The sequence below is a fragment of the Tursiops truncatus genome, chromosome 1 (assembly GCF_011762595.2).
Source record: "Tursiops truncatus isolate mTurTru1 chromosome 1, mTurTru1.mat.Y, whole genome shotgun sequence".
NCBI lineage: Eukaryota > Metazoa > Chordata > Mammalia > Artiodactyla > Delphinidae > Tursiops > Tursiops truncatus.
In genome coordinates, this window is record NC_047034.1 from 21,520,475 (window position 1) to 21,547,184 (window position 26,710).

The window sequence follows — 26,710 nt, forward strand, 5'->3', positions numbered from 1 at the left end:
TTCCTACTGTCTTCGAACTATTGCTTAATGACCCTTTGCTTTAACGTTTAGAGTGATAACAGAACCAACTTGACAATTCAGATGTACGGGCTCAGTCAGTAAAAGTATCTGTGAAACCTCCCCTTGGGTTTGACACTAACTGATCCCTCCACTCACTCCCCTTTGCCGTAGAACTTCAGTCAGTGGCTCAGCTGCCTTGCAAGTGCTGAAAACCCCCAGCTCTGCCAGCTCAGCCCCCTCTCAGTTCCATTTCCTTCCTGGTCCGTAGACGGGGGTGCCTCATTTTCCTTCCCAAAACTTGCCAGTTCTGCTTACATGACCTCTTGCCTGACGGAGGGTTCAGCCTCCTAGCGGTCTCCAGGCCAGTCTAGCTTCCATCTGCCAGCTTGGGCCATTCTTTCTGTCACTGGCGGTGACTTCCAAAGAGAGACCTACGAATCAGGGCGGCAGGAAGGCTGGGTAGCAGAGCCTTGAAGGCACAAGGATAGGTCCTGAGACATGGTTCAGTAGCTTTGCACGAGTTCTCCCTTCTGCCTAGATTCCCTTTCCCCATTCCTGGTCTGGGTCCTTCGGGCTCACGCCAGTATTTGGTAGCCCATCCCTCTCGCCAGCAGGTCAGGTGCCACTTTTTGGACTCTCCAACCAGTGTTTATTTATCTCATTCATGGTCCACATACTATTTTGTAAATACACTTTGTTTTCCCCTGAGGCTGTAATTTCTTAAGGGCAGGGATGACCTTTTATTTCTCTGTTCCCCAACGCTAACAAGAACAGTGCTTGGCTCAAAGTAAGTGCTTAATGAATGGAGAGAGACCAACAGAGGCTATCCTTAAACTTGAGAAGCTTTTCATTGAGAAGCTTTTCATTGAAAACAGAAACAAGGGCTTCCCTGGTGGCGCAGTGGTTAAGAATCCACCTGCCAATGCAGGGGACACGGGTTCGAGCCCTGGTCCAGGAAGATCCCACATGCCGCAGAGCAACTAAGCCCGTGCACCACAACTATGGAACCTGCGCTCTAGAGCCCGCGAGCCACAACTACTCAGCCCGCGCACCTAGAGCCCGTGCTCCGCAACAAGAGAAGCCACCACAATGAGAAGCCCGTGCGCCGCAACGAAGAGTAGCCCCCGCTCGCCGCAACTAGAGAAAGCCCGCATGCAGCAATGAAGACCCAACGCAGCCAAAAATTAATTTAAAAAAAAAAAAATGAGGGCATTTGAATAACCTTTAAGTGAGTGTGTATTCAGTCCACTGAACACTGTGGCCATTTATTGAGAATTCTTATTCACTGAGCCCTGAACTAAGTTTATGCATTATCTTATTTCATTCTCAGTATGTCTGTGATGTAGGTAGTACTATTAATATCTTCATTTTATAGACGAGAAGACAGGCTCAGAGAGTAGCTGGCTGAAGGTCACACTTAGTGAGTTGCAGAGACAGGATCTGAGATTGAGACAGTGACTCCAGAACCCAGACTCTTGACCGTGCTTCCCAGGGCTTGTCGAATGAGCCTAGTCCTGCAACGGGAGCGGGAAGGAAAACATAGTTCCCATGCGTTACCAGATGTGCTTTCGTTCCACTGTCTTGTCCATCCCTTCCTGTGTGCCAGCAGTTCTGGCTAGATCTCTGGGGGTTTTTGACTTAACGATCTAAAATTCTTTTTTATTTTCTTTTAAGAGGTCAGCTTTTTATTGAACATAATACAAAGGAGATTTAATCAAAAAGACCAAAGCCTATGCCATTGTCAGACTCCTCAGAGCCTTCTTTCTTGGCTCCCATTTTGTCCTCCATCGGGGCAGGACCTCCTGCTGGGCAGGGCCACTAGCCCTATGCTGCAGATAAGCGTCTTGCTGTTGACATTGGCCAGGACCTTTGCAAACAAACCTGGCCAGAAAGGTTCGACATTCACAGTGGCTGCTTTAATGAGGGCGTTGATCATACCCTACGTTAGTGGCATCTCATCCTCGTGCAGGATAAGGGTTGGGTAGATGCAGGTGAGCTCGGAGACGGAGGCTGTGGAGGGGTGTGTGCCGAGTGGGCGGCTGCCAGGTGCAGGTGCCCCCAGAAATGAGGGCCTCACTTCAACACTGCCTTAGCTTCCGTGGAAAGATCAAGCATTTTAGCAGAAGCTGAGGAAACGGCCCATCTAAATTCTAATATGAAACACTAAGGTTTAAATTCAAAGTAAAAATGCACTTACTTATTCATTCTACAGGTACCTGGCCAGGCACTGCATTAGGCAGAGAGGATGCAAAGACAGATCATGGTCCCCAGTTAAGGAGCTGATGCTCTAGTGCTGGGATATGCAAATGGAATCAGAATTCAGTAATAAAGCCATTTGGGCTTCCCTGGTGGCGCAGTGGTTAAGAATCTGCCTGCCAATGCAGGGGACACGGGTCCAAGCTCTGGTACGGGAAGATCCCACATGCCGCGGACCAACTAAGCCTGTGTGCCACAACTACTGAGCCTGCGCTCTAGAGCCCGCGAGCCACGACTACTGAGCCTGCATGCCACAACTACTGAAGCCCGCGCACCTAGAGCCCGTGCTCCACAAGAGAAGCCACTGCAATGAAAAGCCTGTGCACCGCAATGAAGAGTAGCCCCCGCTCGACGCAACTTGAGAAAGCCCGCGTGCAGCAACGAAGACCCAACACAGCCAAAAATAAATAAATACAATAAATTTAAAAAAAAAAAAAAAGGGCTTCCCTGGTGGCACAGTGGTTGGGAGTCCGCCTGCCGATGCAGGGGACACGAGTTCGTGCCCCGGTCCGGGAAGGTCCCACATGCCGTGGAGCGGCTGGGCCCGTGAGCCATGGCCGCTGAGCCTGCGCGTCCGGAGCCTGTGCTCCGCAACGGGAGAGGCCACAACAGTGAGAGGCCCGCGTACAGCAAAAAAAAAAAAAAAGAAAAAAAAAAAAGCCATTTGCAGCAACATGGATGGACCCAGAGATTATCATACTAAGTGAAGTAAGTCAGAGAAAGACAAGCATCATATTATATCACTTATATGTGGGATCTAATATAAAAATGATACAAATGGGACTTCCCTGGTCCAGTGGCTAAGAATCCGCCTTCCAATGCAGGGGATTGTGGGTTCGATCCCTAGTCAGGGAACTAAGATCCCACGTGCCGCAGAGCAACTAAGCCCGTGCACCACAACTAGAGAAAAGCCCATGTGCTACAATGAAAGATCCCACGTGCCGCAATTAAGACCTGGCGCAGCCAAAAATAAATAAATAAATATTTTTAAATAAATAAAAATTGTGAGTCACTTTGTTGTATACCTGAAACTTACATGATATTAAAAAAAAATACGAATGAACTTTTCTACAAAACAGACTCACAGATCTCGAAATAAAATTTATGGTTATCAAAGGGGAAACGTGAGGGGAAGCAATAAATTAGGAGATTGGGATTAACATACACATACTACTATGTATAAAATAGATGACTAACAAGGAGCTATTGTATAGCACAGGGAACTCTATTCAATACTCTGTAATGACCTATATGGGAAAAATCACTTTCCTGTACACCTGAAACATACACAACATTGTAAGTCAACTGTACTCCAATAAAAATTTTTTTAAAAAGAAAGAATTCAGTAACAAAGGACTCAGTGCCTTACATAGGAGAGTCACGACGTGGCTGGAACTGAATGGAGGGCACACAACAGTGCCGTTGATCAGTGTCTGAACTCTGCCAGACTGTGTCCACGGGCTCGCATTTTAATCCATGTTGGTCTCGGGGAGAGAGATACCATATCCCACATGCTCACATGAAGACACGGAGGTTCCAAGAGATCAGCGTGAGGGTGTGCGCTGCAAGCAGCGGGGCTGTCCACGCCTGTGCTCTTGCTGTTCCACTGGCACAGCTGACTCAGAAGTTACTTTGCTTGGATAAGGAGGGAAATGTGTTATTTCTTGTCTTCTTAGGAAAACTCTCCAGGAGCCTTAGTCATTTGAAATGAAGCAAGGATAGTCTAACCCTAGGGCTGGGAAGGCCCTGAAGAATCTTTACCCTCAGAAACCCAACAGCACTAAACCCCTGAGACCGTCTCGGTGTATCTGATTCTGAGATAGGACAAGGATGAGGGTGGCACCTGCAACGGGGGCTCAGAGTGGAGGAGAGGTGGCAGCAGAGACCTGAAGACATCAAAGCCAGAGATCCCCACTGGGCTGAGGGTGAGGTCTGCGATGGGGATTAGCAAAACAGAGTGTGGTAACAACCCAGGGAGGGTCCCCGTTGGAAAAAGGAGCAGGATTTGACAACAGAAGGATATGCAGGTCAGAGCATGCCGGTACTTTCTGGTTGGAAAATTGATGACATGGTAGAGGAAGAAGAAGAATGGGGAGCGTCATCTGAAAATGGAGTTTGTTTTCGCCGAATTTAATCCAAATTGGCAGATGGTTCATAAAGCAAATAACTGGACCCAGCAGAGGGGAAGCTTTCAGATGCTGACAAGTGAATGCATCACTGCTGCTCACAGGTAGCTGCTATAACAGGTGTGTGTGAACTGGCACACGAAGATCAAAAGGAAGGGGTCCGAGGGGGTCTGGGGCACACACTTAGAATTTTCTTCAAAAGACAGAACCCAAAGAAACCCAGGCAGCATTTCTAGAGTTACGAGTGGATTACATGGACTTCCCTGCTGGCACAGTGGTTAAGAATCCACCTGCCAATGCAGAAGACATGGGTTCGATCCCTGGTCTGGGAAGATCCCACATGCCGCGGGGCAACTAAGCCCGCAAGCCACAACTACTGAGCCAGCGCGCCTGGAGCCCATGCTCCACAACGATAGAAACCACCGCAATGAGAAGCCCGTGCGCTGCAAACGAAGAGTAGCCCCCGCTCGCCACAACTAGAGAAAGCCCACGTGCAGCAATGAAGACCCAAACACAGCAAAAAAAGAAAAGAAAAAAAGAGTGGATTACGTGTTACCAGGCACATATCCCTGTATTTGTAATCCTCAGCATAGACACAGAATCGTTGCATCATGAAATGACCTGGAGGAATAGAGTTGGCCTCAATGTTGGGTTCCTTGTAGGTCAGCAATTCATTAATGCAAGGAGGGCCACTAATATTCCTCCCCTGTGAAGTCATTATGCAAGGCTGCTGGAACAGGCCCTTGGACCCAGAGTAACCCTTCATTGGTCAAAAAGGGAAGGGGATAGTCCTTTGTTTCGCAGTGGTCGAAGCCTCCAATTTCCTTCCCACTTATGAGCTGAGATTTTTTTGGCACATGGAGGGTAGGGTTGAGGTTTCCAGCCCCCTGAACAGCAGTCTCCGATCTTAGCCATAACCACACATCTTTTTTTTATTACAATTTTGCAAGCAAATTTTATTTATTTTTAAAATTTTTATTGGAGTATAGTTGATTTAATAACCACACGTCTTGACAACTGGTTTCCCCTCCAGGCTGGGCCTTAAGTGTGCCAGAAAGTGGTTCTTTTCTGCTGTTGTCTTGAGTGAAAGCACTTTCATATCACCTTTCCATGCTTTGTCATGTCTGTTTCAGCGCTGACAATGAAAGCGCTGGCCTAACCAGCCAGGCTTCTAAACCCTGCATGTCCCCTTGGTTCCGTGCACACCCGACCAAGTGCCCCCGCTGGGGTCGCCGCTTTCTCTTCACAGGCTCAGAAGTAAATCTGGTAGCTCACCCACCGCACGCGACTTTAACGACTTTTAGAGTTGAAAACAACTGCAGATTCTAATTCAAACTCTGCCATCCCTCGATTTCGTAAAAGAAAGTTTTTCATCTCCAGCTACCTTCTCAAAAACAGATAAATAAAAGCAAGAGGATTCACCAAAAATCAACTCTGAATGACAGATTCATCAAATTCCTGAAGATTTCATTCTTTCCCTTCAGAGTACCTGATTCCCTCTGGGGCCCCAGCCCAAGGCCACCAGACAAGCTGGGTCTAAAGCAGTTTGACCAGAGCTGTTTGTTTCCACCAGAGGGAGGAGCTGGGCCAGAGGAAAGGGCAAAAGTCAAATTCCAAAAACCTCCTTAGTCCTTTGGGAACTGAGTTGGCCTTTGGCTAACTGATCTAGAGTCCCTGATTCTCTTCCTTTGTAGAGTCAGGAGATTTCTCCAACTATGTGTGAGATTCCTCCACCCCTGAGCTCTCCGGCCAGGCTCCCTGGGAGGTGCCTGGGTAGACTCCGATGGTCTCACTCATCCCTTTGATCCCTTTGTTGTCTCCTTTCTTAAAGGATCAGAGATAAGAGTGATCATAGGGACTTCCCTGGTGGCGCAGTGGTTAAGAATCTGCCTGCCAATACAGGGGACATGGGTTCTGGCCCTGGTCTGGGAAGATCCCACATGCCAAGGAGCAACTAAGCCCATGCGCCACAACTACTGAGCCTGCTCTCTAGAGCCCGTGAGCCACAACTACTGAGCCCACATGCCACAACTACTGAAGCCCGTGCACCTAGAGCCCGTGCTCCGCAACAAGAGAAGCCAGTGCAATGAGAAGCCCGCGCACCGCAATGAAGAGTAGCCCCTGCTCTCTGCAAGTAGAGAAAGCCCGCGCGCAGCAACGAAGACCCAAAACAGCCCAAAATAAATTAATTAACTAAAAAAAAAAGAGTGATCATGTATTAGGAAAGTCACTGTCTTTTCTCTCTTTCTTTCTTTTTTAAAATAAAAACCCTACATCCTGACAAGAATGGTTAAGTGTTTGTTTGTTATTTTAATATTTGTTTATTTATTTGGTTGCTCCAGGTCTTAGTTGCGGCACGTGGACACCTTAATTGCGGCTCGTGGGCTCCTTAGTTGTGGCATGAGAACTCTTGGTTGCAGCATGCATGTGGGATCTTAGTTCCCTGACCAGGGGCAGAACCCGGGTCCCCTGCACTGGGAATTCGGAGTCTTACTTAACCACTGTGCCACCGGGGAAGTCCCAGTGTCTTATTTCAATTTAGCATCATTATTTCCTTTTAAATCTCACAATGTAAAGTCGGTAATCTTACTTCCATTTACAGGAGGAGGAAACAGAGAATCCAAGAAGTTACGTAACTTGCTTCAGGCTAGCCAGCTTTTTATCTCCCAGAACCCAGACCTTAAGTAGCTTGTTCCCAAGCCCAAGCCCTAGCCCACACAGCGTTGAGGCTTCATGACTGAAGTTACTTACTTATCTCTGAAGAACCTCTGTTTGTTCGTGTGTGAAGCAAGGGTGTTGGGCTACAGTCCATGCAGTTTGGAATCCTGGGGTCTCTGAATGCTCTACCATAAAGGCTGAAACCCACCCGCTCCCCATTCTCCTCCTCATATTCCAGGGAGAAACACCTAACGATGCCACAAGCTGTCTCTGCAACTAGCTCAGGCCCAAGGTTGAACTTCTAGGGAAAAGTGACATTGCTCCAGACCCATTTGGACCTGCCTGCCCTGAGGGTTACCTAGGCTCTGTAAACATTTACTGAGTAAACGCATAATGTAAGCACAGGTGTAGGAAGAATTTAATCTACTTCACAGAATGATACGGTAAGAAGCCAAACTTTCTGAGGACGAAAGGGCGATAAATCTACTTGTTCCCGGAGAACCCTAACTGGGGGGCTGCCAATATTGACGGGGGTCCTGCCATGTGCCAGGCACTGGGCTGTTGCCTGGGCTGGTCTCTTCATGCCCTGTTAATCTTCCCATTGGTACCAGCCTCATTTCGCAGCCAAGAAAACAAATGAATAGGAAAGCATAAGTAACTTGTCTAAAGCCACAGTCAACTCAAGTCCAGTGTCTAAATTCAAAGTCCATGAGTTTTGCATTTGGAGTTACAATGAACATTTTTCTTGAATTCAGAGCCCTCTCCTAATTAGTGTAACGTGTGAAGTTTTTTTTACAGATAATATCAATTCCAACACTCCCAGGAATTTGGGCAGCAGGCCCAGCGACATGGTGGCACCCAAAAGGGTGAGAGTGGGGATGGGTGGCATAGCCTGTAACCCCCTCAAGTTATTTCCACATTTGACGGGACCACAGGGTGCTTAAGCAGAAGTCAGAACAGGAGCCTGTGGCCTAGAGCTCACTTTTTTTTTTTTTTTTTCCTGCGGTACGCGGGCCTCTCACACTTGTGGCCTCTCCCATTGCGGAGCACAGGCTCCGGACGCGCAGGCTCAGCGGCCGTGGCTCACGGGCCCAGCCGCTCCGCGGCATGTGGGATCTTCCTGGACCGGGGCACGAACCCGTGTCCCCTGCATCGGCAGGCGGACTCTCAACCACTGCGCCACCAGGGAAGCCCAAGAATTTTTTCTTTTTAATTGTAGTAAAGTCCACATAACAAAATTTACCTTCTTAACCATTCCTAAGTAGTATTAAGTACATTCACATTGTTGTACAACCAATCTCCAGAGCCGTTTCATCTTACAGAGCTGAAAGTCTGTACCCATTGAGCAAGTCACCCTCCCCCAGCCCCTGGCATCTGTCATTCTACTTCCTGTCTCTATAAGTTTGACTTGAGTGGTTTCCTCTTTTCAGCAAAACTCATCACTGGGTATGTCAATCCACACCACCAGCATTCCACAGCAGGCCTGTCTCACACTAGAGTAACAAAGGCAGGTAATAATTAGTCAGAGAGGGAGCCACACCCACCGCAGCTTCAGGCGAGGGCAGCTTTCAACACCCTGACTCATTCCCCCTTTGCAGCTGGGGCTTATTAAAGAGCTGCCGATTGTTCTACTGGAAGCGGTGCCCCAGCTTCGGAGCCGCTATTGGGCAACCGCAACTGTGTTTCCGTCATTAGCCAACACAGGGGAGCTGAAGCTGCGTCCCGCTTACTCAGGGTTCTCCGCACTTAGCGCAGCTGTTGAGACGATTTGGTTCCTAACGACCTGATCTGGATACTTGTCTTGAGTTTCCCCCAAAGCGGACCCAGAAACAAGAATTCGGTGCAAGCCACTTATTTGGAAGGTGGTCCCAGGAGCACGACGAAGAGATGGGGAAATAAGTCAGATAAAGGTCACCTTGGTGCTGCGGCTCCTGAGACTGGACGGACCACACCGCAGAATGTCCCACCAGTGGTTACGGGGTGTCTGCCTTAGAGTAGTTCAAGAAGCCCTGGATGTCTTCGCTGTGTTTTTCTGCATCTGCACTTACGATAAAAGATCTTTTAAAAAGTCCCTCTGGGGCTTCCCTGGTGGCGCAGTGGTTGGGAGTCCGCCTGCCGATGCAGGGGACATGGGTTCGTGCCCCGGTCCGGGAAGATCCCACGTGCCGCGGAGCGGCTGAGCCCGTGAGCCATGGCCGCTGAGCCTGCGCGTCCGGAGCCTGTGCTCCGCAACGGGAGAGGGCACAACAGTGAGGCCCGCGTACCGCAAAAAAAAAAAAAAAGTCCGTCTGAGGGAGGAAGAGGCTGAGGTGTACATTCACCAACCCCTGTTCCTCTCTGGCTGGTGGATTCTCCTGAGGCCACTTCTAGTCTGCTGGGGCTGGGGGCAGAGGAAGCCCTTGAGAGACCCAGGAGGGCTTCTGCAAACGGGGGACTGGGATCTCCAGAGTGGGTGGAGAGGACAGGAGGGGCACTGATGGGTCTGCTGGGCCCCTCGCCACACAGTTTGCCACCCACATCCCAGGGGTAGAGCTGCTGCCACGCTGAAGAAGCTTACACCTCAGAGCCCCCTGCTGGCACAGGCCCCCTGCAAGCCCTGGAGGAGCCCTAGCCTTGTGTTGGGGGTTGAATCGTGTCCCCCCAAAAAAACACATTGAAGTCCTAGCGCCCATACCTCAGAATTGGAACTTATTGGACATAGGGTCATTGTGGATGTGATTAGCCAAGATGAGGTCATGCTGGTGGGGGGTGGGAATAAATTGGGACTTTGGGACCGATATATATACACTGCTATATATAGAATAGATGACCAACAAGGACCTACTGTATAGCACAGGGTACGCTGCTCAGTATTCTGTAATATCCTAAATGGGAAAAGAATTTGAAAAAGAATAGATACATGTATATGTAAAACGGAATCGCTTTGCTGTACACCTGAAACTAACACAACATTGTTGATCAACTATACTTCAACATAAAATAAAAATTAAAAAAATAAAAAAGACAAGGTCATGCTGGAGGAGTGGGGCCCTGATCCAACAAGACTTAGAAGAAGACGTCAACACAGGGACAATGCCATGTGAAGGTGAGGACGGGGGGGTGCAACTACCAGCCAAGGAATGACTGGAGAGAGGCCTGAACGCATGCGCCCTCAGAGCCCTCTGAAGGAACCGACACCTTGGATTTCTAGCCTCCAGAACTGTGAGAGAATTGTTGAGGCTCCCAGTTTGTGATACTTTGTTATGGCAGCCCTGGGAAACTAATAGCCCATGTATTCTTTTTCTAAAAGAGGGTCCCCAAATAAGCTTCAGGCTCCACAAAACTGGGATCTGCCCTTGCCCATTTCCCTTGTTTTCTTCCTAGTACGCCTCTCCACCGGAAATCATCCTATCCAGATATTTGTTCAGTTCAGTCATGAACCATCACATGGGCTTTGTGAGAGCAGAAGCCGTATTTGTCTGTTTGCCACCGTGTCCCCAGCTCTCCTACAGAGACTGGAAGTGCTCACTAAACTTTTGCTGAGTAATAAGTATTTAACTGGCTTCCAAGGGGGTTTGGATACATGGAGCACGGCATTGTTACCGAACCAAACTTGGGCCTGCTCACCCATAAAGCCAACATGCTGATACTGGGTTGTGGTGAAGGGAAGTATGCATTTACTGCTGGGCTCCAAGCAAGGAGTCCAGGTGGCTAGTGCTTAAAAGGCCCACACTACCAGAAGGCTATCAGGAAAGGGTTTTTTTGTTTGTTTGTTTGTTTTTTCCGCTATGCAGGCCCCTCACTGTTGTGGCCTCTCCCGTTGCGGAGCACAGGCTCCAGACGCGCAGGCTCAGCAGCCATGGCTCATGGGCCCAGCCGCTCTGCGGCATGTGGGATCTTCCCAGACCGAGGCACGAACCCGTGTCCCCTGCATCAGCAGGCGGACTCTCAACCACTGCACCACCAGGGAAGCCCAGGAAAGGTTTTTAGACAGGATAAGGGAGGGTTGGGGCGGCATGCACGATCAGCTCATGGACATTCTTCTGATGGGTTGGTGGTGAGGTCATCAGGAGTCAACATCACCCACCTTCTGGTTCTGGGGTCTGCGTGCTTGAGGGCAGCATACAGTTAACTTCTTCCACCTGGTGGGGATTTCAGTATCTGCAAAACAGCTCAAACGACATGGCTCAGAATATTATCTATAGCCCTTGAGGAGAAACTAAAGATCCCTGACCTTGTTTAGTGGCTAAACTATTATTATTTTGTCTTGCTTGACTGTTTTCCTTTGCTTCTGCATTTTCTCACTTCTCTGATTAAATTTATTCTTTAGAACTCAGGGAAGGCCTAGGAGGATAAAGTTTTTCTATAAACAAGAGCCAGGCAGAGGACATGGGTGGGAGGGGTCTGTCCCAGAAAGGCCAGCATAAGGCAGACAATCCTAGAATGGAGTCCAGAGAAGCTGGTTGGCAGCCCTCACTTTATAGACCTTTCAAAAGTCATTCTTCCTTGATGAGGGTTGGTTCACAAAATCATTCAGGGTTGGCAGACCTGGCATGGTGCTATGGACTCAATGTTTGTGTCCCCTTGAGACTGATATGTTGAAGCCCTAAGCCCCAATGTGATGGCACTAGGTGGTGGGGCCTTGAAAGGTATTAAGTTTATTTTATTATTTATTTATTTTTGGCTGCGCTGGGTCTTCGTTGCTGTGCGTGGGCTTTCTCTAGTTGCAGCGAGCAGGGGCTACTCTTCCTTGCGGTGCACGGGCTTCTCATTGTGGTGGCTTCTCTTGTTGCGGAGCACGGGCTCTAGGTGCGTGGGCTCCAGTAGTTGTGGCACGTGGGCTTCAGTAGTTGTGGCGCACGGGCTTAGTTGCTCCGCAGCATGTGGGACCTTCCCAGGCCACGGCTCGAACCCGTGTCCCCTGCATTGGCAGGCAGATTCCTAACCACTGTGTCACCAGGGAAGTCCGAGAGGTATAAAGTTTAGATGAGGTTGTGAGGTGGGTGTGGGGAGACTTCATGATGGGATTAGCGCCCTTATGAGGGGAGACACCAGAGCTTCTTCTCTCCACTCACACAAAAGAGGTCATGTGAGCACATGGTGAGGTGGTCGACCTCTACAAGCCGAGAGGGGAGGTGTCAGAATGAAACCTACCTTGCCGGCACCTTGGTCTTGGACTTCCCAGCCTCCAGCACTGTGAGAAATAAGTGTCTATTGTTTAAGCCCCCCAGTTGGTGCTATTTTAAGGCAGCCACAGCTGACTGAGAAAGATGATATCAAGTAGTTCACATAAGAAACATCTTGGATTTTTTAAAACTGGCTGCAAGGAAGGTGATTAAAAAAAAAAAAGACAATAAAAAGAAACTTAGTGCAACTTGGGTTACCCATCCAGCCTGCTGTGTTAATGATCAGACCTCACCTGGAGTCTACCTCTAAGAGAGAAAAGCTTTCCAACAATCAGAATGGCCTCAGAAAGGCCTGGGCCAGCCTGCAAAGCAATGAGGTGCCCTTCTCTGCAGGGGCTTCTTAAGAGATGGTGCCTCCCAGTAAGAGACACAGCAAAAGGATTCTGGTCCCGGGGCCTTGGAGTCAGGTGTCGCCAGGGTGCCCTTTGGATCTCGGAGAGGCAGCAGTGAGTGGTGGCGTGAAGTGAGATCTTAGTTCCCTGCCCAGGAATGGAAACTGGGTAGCCTGGATGAAAACCAGGAATCCTAGCCACCATAACCCCTGGCTCCTGCCCCCAGTGAAAAATGCATTTCTCACGAGGCAAAATCTGTAAAAACAGATACAAAGTTTATTATTAGAGACACAGCACAACAAGTGGGAGAGCACACAGAGAAACAGTTTGTTTACTTAAGACAGAAGCAAGGCAGAGATGCACACCCAGAGAGAAAGGGTGTGGGCATCCTCCCTAATGAGAAGCTCAGTAAAGAGGCGTTGAAGTCATAAGGCAGTTCTTCCGTGTCTTGGTTTACCTTTGGCCAATTATCTGGTTTACCTTTGGCCAATTATCTGGTTTCTTTTTCCACACCTGATCTGCCTCAGGACCCTCTCGAACATGAATGCGCAACTTCTTTCCAAGATGGATTATAGCCCAGAGGCCTATGGGATGGCCTTAGCATCACATATTATGGAGTGGCGCCCTCTCCTTTTTGCCCCCAAGGAGTCTTTCTGCGCACCTGCAATGTTTCCCTTGCCCCAAGGATGGGAAATGTATGACCTCTTGATCTTTTAATTAGTCCCACTCTATCCCTGCCATAAAAATGTCCAATGTCTGGTTATTTACCCTATTTCTGTTGCTGGTTTTTATATTGAGGTGCAGATCTGGAAACACAGACAGGAGTCTGGTCATAAATATGTAGTCCTGGAGCCCGTTTGTCTCTTGCTTCAGGAAATATAAACAGGGGGCTGGTAATGAATGTCCGGCCTGGAGCCCATCTTCTCACCCCAGGAAGTGTGAACAGGAGGCCAGTTCTAAGTGTCTAGTCCTGGAGCCCATCTATCTCCCGCCTCACTTTCACCTTGGGGAGTCATTCTTCGTAGGAATGAAGGTGGGTCACTGGGACAGGACCCCGAAAAGGCCTGCTTCATGGGGAAGTAATGTTAACATCTGACCAGGAACAAAAATCACCCCAATCCATCAGATGAGAGAAAATCTTAGAGGCAGATGTTTGACAGCTGTTAATAGTGGTAGCCTCTGAAAAGCAAGATTATGGATGACTCATATACCTTTCTGCTGCCTTGCTGTAAATTTCTACAAATTCCTTTAGCAACAGAAAAATAAATGAACGAAGTTATCCACACGTGTATTAAAGGGCTCTCCCATAGCGAAGTGCTCCGCACTTAATCCTTTTTTGTGCCAACCGATGGCCAGCACTTAAGAGGACTTAAGTCCTCTCTCCTTTCCTGAGTCACCGTTTTGGCCTTGTGACTACGCTTGGGGCGTTATTTAAACCCTAGACGTTTAAACTTTCCATACTTGTGCTTTGTTTCCTTGAAGAAAGGGGTTTTCAGTGGATAAGACTTGCCCAACTCTGCCTCTCTCTAGCCATGGGCAAGTTTATTTGCAAACTGATGATAAAGTCACACATCCCTCCCAGGGCTACAGTGAGAAGTGAATGAGTTAAAATGTGGGAAGGCTGGCAGCTCACAGCCACTGTCCCTCAGCCTCGAGGTAATGACCCGTGAGGCCACCGGGAGTGCAGGTATGATGGCTCTGCACGGCCCCTCCTCTGCAGAGGTTAGGGGTCATCAATGTCACAGATGGAGCTTGGGACAGGAGCAATGCTGTGACGCGACGCCCTGCCCTGGAGAGTGAGGACAGAGGCAAGACCAGACCACCAACCTGGCCTGTTATGGGGCTTGAAAGTACCCGAGGGTCTGCCGGTCAACCTGGAAGAGGCTGACCAGGTGTCATGGATCTGATGAAGAGGCTGGTAGCACATGAAGGGACGGTGGCACAGCTAGGTGTAGATGCCTTTGACTGACGGACATTTAGGTTCTGTGGTCTCGTGGGGCAGAGCACCCTCTCCCCCAAAGGCTACCTGCCTCTCTTTCACTCCTTGTCCCCCCACCACCACATAAAATAACCACCGACCCACAGACCCACGCACAGCTCTCGCCAGCCCTTTCCCTCCTTTTTTTCACAGCACTTACCACTTGTTCTATTTGGTGTGTGTGTGCATAACATAAACATACCTGGACTTACTGACTCTGCCCTTTTCTTCTCCCCATGCCCTCCCCCACCGTGGGAGGGGGAGACGCCCTTGGGGGAGGGACTTGAGTTTTGCTCTGAGCTGTACTGTCCGCAACTAGCACTGAACCTGCTCAGTTGCCGGTTAAGAAATATTTGTTGAATGAATTACTGAAATCTCTCCTCCCACTTACATGACTGCTTTTCAGTTTCTAATTTCAAGTTACGAGTGGACTATGGACTGCAAACTACTATATCTATTGTGCCCTGATGCCAATTTAAAAAAAAATCAATCTTTAGACTCACCTGAAATGAACCTGATTTTCATCTGGCATCTGAACCTGTTACAGGTCCCAAGTGAGAACAAATTTAGCATCCGTCAAGATCTGAGATCTCACGTAAATCCCGAAGTCTTCCCTGTCTTCCAGCTTTGTCACACACTAAGCAGCGGGAAGGAGGGTTCCTGGCATTTGTCCCTCATCCCCTTTGCTGCTAATCATGCTGTGCTCCCTACCCGGCTCAGCCTCTTGACCTCAAATGCCTCTACTGCTCTCCAGCAGTGATAGAAGGAGCCTGTGAAGTTCCACCGCCGCAAATTTTCATTGTTGTGTGTCAGCTCATCCCACAGCCAGCTGCTTGGACTTGGCTGCAGGGGAAGGAAAGGAAGGAGGGGGGAAAGTGTGGCACCAGAGCTGTCACTGGGCTAACGACTCTCCAGAGGCTTCACCTTGAGAACGAGGGTGGCAGGCACATCTGGACTGCACGTGATCTCCAGGGCGGCCTCGTTTGCTCAGTCAAGATCATCAGGAAGCCAACGTTGGCACATCTCGCTTCTGCTTCCTCTCTTTTTCAACGTGACTGAAGCTTTAGCTGGTCATGTAATTTACCTCAGTACAGCACGGAATATAGTCAATAATATAATAATTTTGTATGGTGACAGATGCTTACTAGACATTGTGGTGGTCAATTCATAATGCATATAAGTGTCAAAGCACTATGTTGTACACCCAAAACTAATATAATATTGTATGTCAACTATATTTCAATAAAAGAAAAAAATCACCCAAGCCCCATCCAGGAACTCTGATTCAACAGGTCTGCAGTGAGGTCCAGGTAGCATTTAAAAAAAAATTTTTTATTGAAGTTGAATTACAATGTCATGTCAATTTCTCTGTACAGCAAAGTGATTTAGTTATATATATATTTTTTTTCATATTCTTTTCCCTTATGGTTTGTCACAGGATATTGAATATAGTTCCCTGTGCTACCCAGTAGGACCTTGTTGTTTATCCATCTATATATGATACTTTGCATCTGTTAATCCCAATCTTCCAATCCTTCCCTTCCCCATTCTCCCCACCCTTGGCAACCACAAGTCTGTTCTCTATGTCTATGAGTCTGTTTCATTTTCGTAGATATGCTCCTTTGGGTTGTATTTTAGATTCCACATATAAGTGATATCATATGGTATTTTGTCTTTCTCTTTCTGACCTTCTTTGCTTAGTATGACAATCTCTAGGTCCATCCATGTTGCTGCAAATGGCATTATTTCATTCTTTTTTATGGCTGAGTAATATTCCATTGTATATATGTACCACATCTTCTTTATCCATTTATCTGTCAATGGACATTTAGGTTGTTTCCATGTTTTGGCTATTGTAAATACTGCTGCTATGAACATAGGGGTGCAAGTATCATTTTGAATTATAGTTTTCTCTGGGAATATGCCCAGGACTGGGATTGCCAGATCATATGGCAACTCTATTTTTAGTTTTTTAAGGAACCTCCATACTGTTTTCCATAGTGGCTGCCCCAATTTACATTCCCACCAACAGTGTAAGACGGGTCCCTTTTCTCCACAGCCTCTCCGGCATTTATTATTTGTAGACTTTTTAATGATGGCCATTCTGTGCAGTGTGAGGTGGTACCTCATTATTGTTTTGATTTGCATTTCTGTAATAATTAGCGATGAGCATCTTTTCATGTGCCTATTGGCCATCTGTATGTCTTCTTTGGAGAAATGTCTATTTAGGTCTTCTGCACATTTTTTGATTGGGTCATCTGAGTTTTTTTGTTACTGAATTCTATGAGCTGTTCATATATTTTGGAAATTAAACCCTTGTCGGTTGCAACATTTGCAAATATTTTCTCCCAGTCCATAGGTTGTCTTTCACTTTGTTTATGGTTTCCTTTGCTGTGCAAAAGCTTGTAAGTTTGATTAGGTCCCATTTGTTTATTTTTGCTTTCATTTCTATTGACTTGGGAGACTGCCAGGTAGCCTATTTTTAAGAGCCTCAGTTGATTCTTGTGTCATCGAGTTGAGAAATCCTGACACAGGATTCAAAGGCCTTTTGTAGCATTACGATTCAATAGTCTTGAGAAGGAGAATATGTAAACTGTAGGTAATATTTTGCAAGATAAAACACATGCTAATGTTGCTGGATAACCTGAGATCCCCTGCGATGTGGAGAAATACCCATTGTTCTCTAGGATCAAAGGCATTTGAAAAGCACAATGCAAACACTGGCTTCTGATTATGACTAAGGAGGGATGTGAGCATACTCTAAGGTTCCTAGAGTTAAACATTTGCCCATTTTCTTAAATCTTTTACTTCCGAGGCTGGGCAATACAATAGTTATTTCTTTGCCTCCACCCTAGCCATTTAAAAATCACTATTTAAAATATACATGGACAGGACTTTCCCTGGTGGTTCAGTGGTTAAGAATCTGCACTTCCACTGCAGGGGGCAAGGGTTCGTTCCCTGGTCAGGGAAGTTCCACATGCCATGTGGTGCGATCAAAAATTAAATAAATCTTGTCTGTCAGAACATCAGAGTTTACTGAGTGGCAACTGTGTAGAGAGGTTTCTGATACTAGTTGCTTGAGTTCAAAGAAAAAAATGTTATTCACTATTTAATAAAGATGATTATTATTACAACTCACACTAGTGAATGATTTAGAAGGCATTTTGGTAGTTCCCCAGGGGACATGACACAGAAGTCCATCTCCTGCCCCCAAAGCCAGCAGGATGTAGGAGGACAAAGTCTTTAGAGTTAAGACAGTCTCGGGTTTGAATTTCCAGATGCCACTTATTAGCTGTGTGACCAAGACAAGTTGTTCAACCTCTCTGAGCCTGTTTTCTCAAATACAAAGTGAAGATACTATATGTCTGAGTTTTAATGTATTAGTATACAGTTTATAAGTCCACCTTCCTCTTCTTCCCCCATCCCATGCCACCAGCAATAATAACAAAGCCTGTGACATTTTGTGTGTCAAGGCACAGATGCTCCAAACCTGTGCCGTGCAAGGTGCAAGGTGCAAAATTAAAGTGGCACAAACAATGTCATTTTTAATAAATGAATCTAAGCTGGACTATAAACTGAGTTTGGCAATAAAGGGTCAGAGAATCTGAATGCTGCTTCAACATCCAAGTTCTAAGTGAGCTGAGAGTAATAAAGGAGGCAGTTGGAAAAAAGCAGATATGAAGTAGATGCTCAAAAAGTATTTGTTGAATTAATTAATTTGCTTTTGCCTCCTTTTCAGATAGGGCTTTTTTATTTGAAAAACAGACTTCCTTATACGTACGCTGCAAAACAGGGCTTCTACAGTTCCCTAATCTATTTCCGTCACCCATATCTCCACTTCTAAAGGCCTCGGTTATCGTGAAACTCATTTAGCTTTCTGCATTATTAGTTTTGAGAAAGTTCAAGCTAGCAAAACTTCCTGGAGTCTGTAAGGAAGACCCGTTGTCCATTTACCAGACTCACTCACAGTTAGCCAGAGTAGCAGAGGTTTTCCTGTCTGTGCAATGACGGTAATTAGAATTTCGGTTGTAATAAATATATATTATCTCCTCCTTAAAACTTTCTGCTTTAGAGAGAGAATGCTTGTGTGGGCCAAGCTCTTAGAACCAGTTTCTTTTGAATGCCTTGAGCACATTCAGGGGCTCCTTAGCCACGGAGAAGTATTGCTAAAAGGACTTCTGATCAGCAATAACTAAATGCTTGAGGAAGCCCCACCTCCAAAGCTTTGCTGATTTCTCTTCAGAGAGCCACGAGCCGTGAAGTTCCAGTTTGGCGGATTCCTGGGGTGGAAACAACATAAAATCTCCAGCAAATCTCCCCTATGTTAGCTGTGCTTTGTGCCATAGGGCAAAGTGATTCAATTGTGCTATTAAAAAGTTACTTTGTTCTTATTATGTGTCAAGTGCTATAATGCAAAAATGAATTAAGGACTCTGCCATTGAGAAGCTAGTACTTAAGCAGAGGGTGTTTAATGGCCACAGTCCAGGTCAGCACAGTCTGAGCAGAAAGTGGAGTGAGGGATTGGGCAGGGCTTCTCACCATGGGTATTTCAAGCCCAGAAGTGGGTCTTGTGTTTGGGTGGAGGGAGGAGGTGGGTAATGGGAACACCGTGAGCCAGGCCTGAGATGTGAAAGAACATGGTGTTCCACTGGAATGCCAATATATCCAGTCAGGGGAGGGGGGCCAGGACAGGTGCCAAAGGTGGATTGATGTCAGATTACAAAGGCCCATGCATAATTAGACCAATGTGTTTAGGCCACAGGAGGATGCTAAGCTGAGAAGTGACATGATTAATTAGTATCTTTTGAAGGCAACCCCGGTTTTAGTGTGTAAGAGATTGGAATAGGAGATTAAATAGGAGGCCAAAGTAAACGTATGAAAGACAAAGACAGCTTGAGCTAGGTGTCTGTGAGAATAAGTACATCTAAGTAATAAATGCCTGATCACTGAACAGAAGAACTGAAGATGCCTTCCACCTTCCTAGCTTGGGTGATGAGGACTGTGGGAGACAGAGTAGGTGTTCAGATAGAGGGAAGGGAAGCTAAGGAGCTGTCGAGTTTCTCCCTCTTGACACTTACTGTGGTCTTGGAAAACAGAACGTCCTTGGCTGCGATGTAACATGGACTGCTTATCTCCACACCTAAGAAGTTCTTTGGAACACACTTTGGTGAGTTCCTCCCTCCCTCCCCCTCTCAGGGGCAAGGCCTACCTGGCAGTGGAACCAGACTGCATGGGCAACATGCCATCTAAGGAAACATTCCCAAAGGCAGCATTGGCCCAGACAACCTCGATGGCTGCAGGCATCTTTGAAGCTCATATTCTCCCAGGAAGAGAGAATATTAGTGTTGGGCTAATTTAAATAACAAAATTCCACTCCCACTCACCTCTTCAACTTTATTTTCTCACCACTGACCAGATGGGAGGATAGTATGAGCAAAACGCCTGATGTTTTAAGGGGAAAGAGAAAAGAGTGGCTGGCTTATCCTCAAGTATACTGGGCTCTATGCACCTCTTTACTTTTAAGTGACCCATGTTTTCAATATTGATACTCCTATTGTTTTAAATTTTTGAAATGTTTATTATAAATAAAATCAGATGAAGAATCATGAATTACAGAAAAAATTTTCATAAGTTTTTAAAAAACCTTTTTTTAAAATAAATTTATTTTATTTATTTTTACTTATTTATTTTTGGCTGTGTTGGGTCTTTGTTGCTGCGTGTGGGCTTTCTCTAGTTGTGGCGAGCGGGGGCTACTCTTGGTTGCGGTGCGCAGGCTTCTGGTTGTGGTGGCTTCTCTTGTTGCGTAGCACGGGCTCTAGGCACGTGGGCTTCAGTAGTTATGGTGCGTGGGCTCAGTAGCTGTGGCTCACGGGCTTAGTTGCTCCGCGGCATGCGGAATCTTCCCAAACCAGGGCTCGAACCCGTGTCCCCTGCGTTGGCAGGCAGGTTCTTAACCACTGTGCCACCAGGGAAGCCCTAAAAAATCTTTTTAACTGAAGTGAACATACTTATAGAAAAGAGCTATGATAAGCACACGGTGCAATGAATCATCAGTAAGAAAACACATGCATGAAGCCATCACCAGATCAAGGAGGGCGTGGCCAGCATCCCAGAGGCTGGCCCACTTGGTGCTCCTTCCAGGCACTGCCCTCCAATACTAACCATAAACCTGACTTCTAATGGTATCGATCAGTTGCCTTTTTGAATTTTATACATTAATAAGTAGAATCACACGAGATGATTTCAAGACTGGCATCTTCCTCTCAGTATCTGTGAGAATCACCCGTGCTGTTGCATACAGTTCATCATTGCTGTGTAGTATTCTAGTGCATGAAAACACCATGTTTATCCATTCTACGGCTGATGGATATTTAGGTTGTTTCCATTTTTGGTCAATTATGAATTTTGCTATTTTGGTGTGTGCACTTCTGTTGGATACATATGTCAGAGTGGAACTGCTGGGTTATAAGCTATTCACATGTCCCTTTATCTTTTCTCATAGGACAAAGTGAGATTTCTATTACCCAATGAATCAACATTTTTAGTTCTCACGTGGAGGGAGGGGCTGGGCACAGCCAGCAGTCTAATTTTGACAGTCCTGTTGTCTAAGAAAGGTAATTCATTTAACATTTATTAAATGCTTCCTGTGATCCAGGCACTGGGCTGGATGCTAAGGAGACAAGACTGACAGGATCCCTTCCTCACGAAACTTAGCAGGACACCCCAAGTCAGACAACTATAATGCCTGCACATTTAACTGAATATTTTTGTTTGTCCTTATTTTGTAAAAATAAGTTGAAAATTAAAAATGCTGATGCCAGTGATAAGCATAGGTCTAATGGACCTAAAGCAATGGAGTTAAGGGTAGCCTCTGAATGATGTGGGATTCCATTTTACCCCAAATCTATCTGGCCTCTCAGCTCTGGAACATGGGCAGTGCAAAAATGTATCCAAATCCATTCAGTTCCTGAGTTCAGGTAGTGAGAACTTCAACAGTGAGAGATATTAACAATGACTAAAGATTGTGCCTAACATGTAACTAGGTGCTTTCTAACTATTTTAGCTTTTGGAAATAAGATGCTCCTATAAACACAACTTTGATGTGTTTTCAGCAATATCCTGTGGATGAATGTTAGAGCGCACCTGTCTTTAGTTTCTCAGACACCAGCCCCTCTCCCCTCTGCAGGTCTCTATTGTCAGTTAGATCATGTATTCCCTTCCTGCATTTCCCTCTCAGCCTTCAGGACTCAGCTGAGGCATCATTTTCTCCGGAGAACTCTCCCTGGACGCCACTGCCCTTCCTCTGTGCTCCTCCTAATGAATGGCATCTATTCTTATCCCTTCACAGTCATTCTCAGGCTGTTTTGCAACTGCCTCTTTACTTGTTTCACTGTATTAATTAGGACATTAATTTGGCTGCTTTAACAGAGATCGAAATATAATTGCTTAAGCACGATAAAGGTCACATATAAAAGTCTAGGCCAACTGTGTCTGAGCAGTGAGAAAACTGCTCCACAAGTGTCCAGGGACCTTGGCTTTTTATGTCTTATTGCTCTGTCACCCCCTAGAATGTCTCCATTTATATGGTCACAGCTGGTTCATCATCACTTCATCACATTCTAGCCCTGGAAAAGGAAAAGTGGAATTAAGAGAGCAAGCAGAGTTTTCCTCTTTTTTAAACCAGTTGTGGTTTCTGAGGACATTCCCAGAGTCTGCCTATGGGCTAAGATGCATGAGTTCGAGGCAGGCTGCCCCCAGTTAATAATGGGTTCGCAGTCCAAGCCGCTTCTTTTTTTTTTGGGGGGGGCGGGGGTCGTGGCCCTCGCTGGGCGGCACACAGTATCTTAGTTCTGCGACCGGGGATTGAACCCACGCCCCCTGCAATGGAAATGCGGAGTCCTAACCACCGGACCGCCAAGTCTCCAAGCTGCTGCTTCTTTGTAAGGATGTGGCCAGAAGCTGCACTCATCACCTGAGTTCATATCACACTAGCCAGAACTTAATCACTCTCCTACTCAAAGGAAGAAGGGATGAACGGATAGTATGGGACAATCAGCTATTTCTGCTAACAAATTAGGCGGAAACTAGGCAACAAACTAGGCCAAATTAGGCAGTAAGTTCTGAGTTTGTTGACCATTATGTTATCAGTGCTCAGCACAAAGCATTTAATGAAACTGCCTAATCTTTCACGATGCTACAGAGGATACAACTCCAGATGTTTCTCAACAGAGGACTGGACGTTGTTCACAAAAGAAAGAAAAGCTGGACAGCTGTAGACCAGAATTCTGACTCTTCTTATGCATGTATACACACAGGTGACTTTGAACAAGCTCTGAACCTTATTCTTCTTTTTTTTTTTTTTTTTGGTACGTGGGCCTCTCCCATTGCAGAGCACAGGCTCCGGACGCGCAGGCTCAGCGGCCATGGCTCACGGGCCCAGCCACTCCATAGCATGTGGGATCTTCCCGGACCGGGGCACGAACCCGTGTCCCCTGCATCGGCAGGCGGACTCTCAACCACTGCGCCACCAGGGAAGCCCTGAACCTTATTCTTTTTAATGGGGATGCCATCCGATCCCCATTGTATGGGGAGTATGACAGTGTCTAGCACACAGATGGTACTTAGAACATGTTATCTTTCCTTCCTTATGGAGAAGGGCTGGCAATATCCACTGTGACATTAGTTGGTTAGCTTTCTGCCCAATAACTGCCGCTGTCCAACCTACGCAGCAGCTGATTTGCAAAGCTGATGGACATGCAGCCCATCTGATCTCTGATGTGGTCGACATTTTATGTTTAGGCTAAGCTAAACTACCAGAAAGTTCGGTAGGTAGACCTAATTGTCTAGAAATTGTCAAGAAAATTCAATCGTCAAGAAAATCCCTCATAACCTACATATATGATATACCAGACTGTGTCTCTCTTTTTTGACCATGTGGCTTGAGGGATCTCAGGTCCCTAACCAGGGATTGAACCCGAGCCATGGCAGTGAAAGCCCAGAATCCTAACCACGAGGCCACCAGGGAACTCCGCGTGTTTCTCTTTTGATCTGGCTGATATCACGCACAATCAAATCTACTCCTCAAATTTCATAACTGTTTAAGACCTTCTGGCCCACCTTCTAATTTAACTTTCATTCCTAATCATCTCTGCCTAGGACATGATCCTGATTTGCTTTTTCTTTTGGTCTTCCTTCCTCTGGGGTCCTACAGCACCCTCCTTTCCATGCCCCTTCCTTGGGCATTGTGATATTCTGTTTAGATGTCTGTATCCATCTGTGAACTCCTTGAAAAAAAGGACTGTGTCTTACTTACCTGACTTGCTTTGATCTATTAATATTTTTTCCATCTTATCAATTACATTCTTAAAAGTAGCATAAACATTTTTATAGACTGAGGTGGAGTAGAAATTTTGGAAGGAAAAAAGGAGGTAACCAAGGCCGTCTATACTACCTAAGAATACACCGTGAGCAGCACTGTAAATGAGGGATGAGATGAAACATGACACAAATTAAACCCTCCCAAAAGTATCAGCTAGAGACCTATGAAAGGTGCACAGAGGACAGTGTGAAGGGGCTCCCAACTGGCTGAATCTCAGACAATCTGAACATCATATAATGAGAGTAATGGAAAACACACTGCAGAAGTAGTAATACCTGAGTTTGATGAGGAATGGGATATTTACATAGTTTCCAAGTACCTCCACACAACACACGTATGAATTACAAAGGAAAAGAGTAACTTCACAGTGTAAGAAGCTTGGCAGAACCACCTTAATTAAGTGACCAAAGTGAACATCACCAGTATTGGGGCAAATCAAAACTGCACATCACCTGACACGACGCAGTGAGAAGAGCATCACCTCATGATATTCCTGCCAAAGATGCACAACCTGTGTCTAATCACGAGGAAACATCAGACAAATCCAGATTGAGGGCATTTTACAAAGTAACTGGCCTATAACCTTCAAGAGTGTCAAAAGTCAAGACAGGAGCTGTTCCAGACTTTAAGGAAACTAAAGAGAAACAGCAACCGGTTGCAATAGCTAATTCTAAACTAGATCCCTTTGTTATAAAGGACATTATTGGGACAACTGGAGAAACCTGAATGGAGCCTGAGGATTACATGGTAGCAAAGTATCACAGCTGATGTCCTGATGTTGATGGCTGGTTATGCAGGGAAACCTGGTGTGTAGGAAGTGTACATTAAAGTATTTGGGGGTGATGGGGCATCAGGTTGGCCAATACTCTCAGACAGTTCGGGGGGAGGGGGAGTTCTTTCTATTGTGACTGCAACTTTCCTGTAGTAGAGTCAAGGTTGTTTCAAAATAAACATTCTATTTAAAAAAGGTATCTTATTTTATTTTGACAGTTAAAAATTATTTTCTTTTTCTTAAACAGGAGGTATAGGGTGTTTCCGTACAAGGTTGGCCAGATGGGAAGAATCTTTAGCTCTGACTTGGCCTCATTAATTTGAGCATAAAATGCTTACGTGAGACCACATCTGTGTCAAGTTGAAAGTGGACAGCTCAGAGCACGTGGGTATCTTTGGCAGCTCGATGCCCTGGACTCCCTGAAGGCCTGCTGCTTGAGAAGTCACCGGCTGAGGGACCACTGCAGAGCTTCATACATTGCTTGATCCTGAGAGGAGAGGACAGAATATAGAGCTGGTCACTGTCTGACATGGGTTTACCTGTGTTCCCCAAAATTCAGATGTTGAAGTCCTCACCCCCAGTACCTCAGAGTGTGACTGGATTTGGAGACAGGGTCTTAAAAGTGGTGATTAAGTTAAAATGAAGTCATTAGGGTGGGCTCTACTACATCCAATACAACTTGGTGTCTTTATAAGAACAGATGATTAAGGACTTCCCTGGTGGTGCAGTGGTTAAGAATCCTCCTGCCAATACAGGGGACATGGGTTTGAGCCCTGGTCCAGGAAGATCCCACATGCCGCGGAGCAACTAAGCCCGTGTGCCACAACTACTGAGCCTGTGCTCTAGAGCCCACGAGCCACAACTATGAGCCTGCATGCCACAACTACTGAAGGCTGCGTGCCTAGAGCCCATGCTCTGCAACGAGAAGCCACCACAATGAGAAGTCGCGGGCGGCAATGAAGAACAGCCCCCGCTCGCCACAACTAGAGAAAGCCCACACGCAGCAACGAAGACCCAACACAGCCAAAAATAAATAAATAAATTAATTAAAAAAAAAAAAAAAGAGATGATTAAGACACAGACACGCACAGAGGGAAGACCATGTAAAGACACAGGGAGAAGACCGTCATCTCCAAACAGGGCCCAGAAGAAACCAATCCTGCCAGTACCTTGATCTTGGACTTCTAATTTCCAGATCTGTGAGAAAATAAATTTCTGTGGTTTAAGCCACCCAGTTGGTGGTACTTTGTTATAGCAACCGGAGCAAACAAAGAGAGGTGGCCTTACCTCCCTGATTTAAAGTCCATACAGACTCCTTTTTACAGGGAATGCCCACGACTCTTATAATTGTTGACTAAAGTTTGCTGTAAAAATCAGATTAAAAGATTCTTATGTCTATAGCTATTTAATGAAGAAAGAAAAATTCTAAACTGTACTGGGTCCAGATGAGAATGGGAGGCAGAAGCAGAGGCATCTTATACTACATTAACATTTGTAAGAAACTGCCACAGCATTTTCCAGTTGGTGGTATCATTCTACATTTTCAGTAACAACGTATGAGAGTTCTAGTTGCTTCACATCCCTGCCACCATTTGGTGCTGTCAGTCTTTTATTTATCTATGTATATATGTTTGGTTGCGTTGGGTCTTTGTTGCTGTGCGTGGGCTTTCTCTAGTTGCGGCGAGTGGGGGTTACTTTTTGTTGCGGTGTGCGGGCTTCTCATTGCAGTGGCTTCTTTTGTTGTGGAGCACGGGCTCTAGGCACGTGGGCTTCAGTAGTTGTGGCACACGGGCTTAGTTGCTCTGCGGCATTTGGGATCTTCCTGGACCAGGGCTCGAACCCATGCCCCCTTCATTGGCAGGAGGATTCTTAACCACTGAACCACCAGGGAAGTCCTGTTGTCAGTCCCTTAAATTTTAGTCATTCTGGTAGATGTGTAGTGGATTCTCACTGTGGTCACACTAACTTTTTTTTTTTTTTTTGGTAAGGCTGTGGAGCAACAAGAATTCTCATCTATTGCTGGTGGGAATGCAAAATGGTGCAG

At 46.4% G+C, this 26,710-nt stretch overlaps 2 protein-coding genes and 1 pseudogene across 4 annotated transcripts in view; all 3 read right to left on the bottom strand.

Moving 5' to 3' along the window:
• The window catches only part of TP53BP2 (tumor protein p53 binding protein 2), a 215,884-nt gene extending 211,730 nt beyond the window's left edge, over positions 1 to 4,154 (bottom strand). The window contains exon 1 of the mRNA XM_073800698.1: positions 3,626 to 4,154. The gene's annotated coding sequence lies outside the window, so the exon portion shown is untranslated. The remainder of the gene's footprint in view (positions 1 to 3,625) is intronic.
• On the bottom strand, positions 1,521 to 19,819 carry LOC101338758 (large ribosomal subunit protein P1 pseudogene; annotated as a pseudogene).
• The window catches only part of NVL (nuclear VCP like), a 110,316-nt gene continuing 96,397 nt past the window's right edge, over positions 12,792 to 26,710 (bottom strand). For all 3 annotated transcript variants that reach the window (XM_019920489.3, XM_073800746.1, XM_073800748.1), the window contains one exon: positions 12,792 to 25,153. In XM_019920489.3, the coding sequence (XP_019776048.2) occupies positions 25,109 to 25,153 (45 nt within the window). In that variant the 3' untranslated portion in view covers positions 12,792 to 25,108. The remainder of the gene's footprint in view (positions 25,154 to 26,710) is intronic.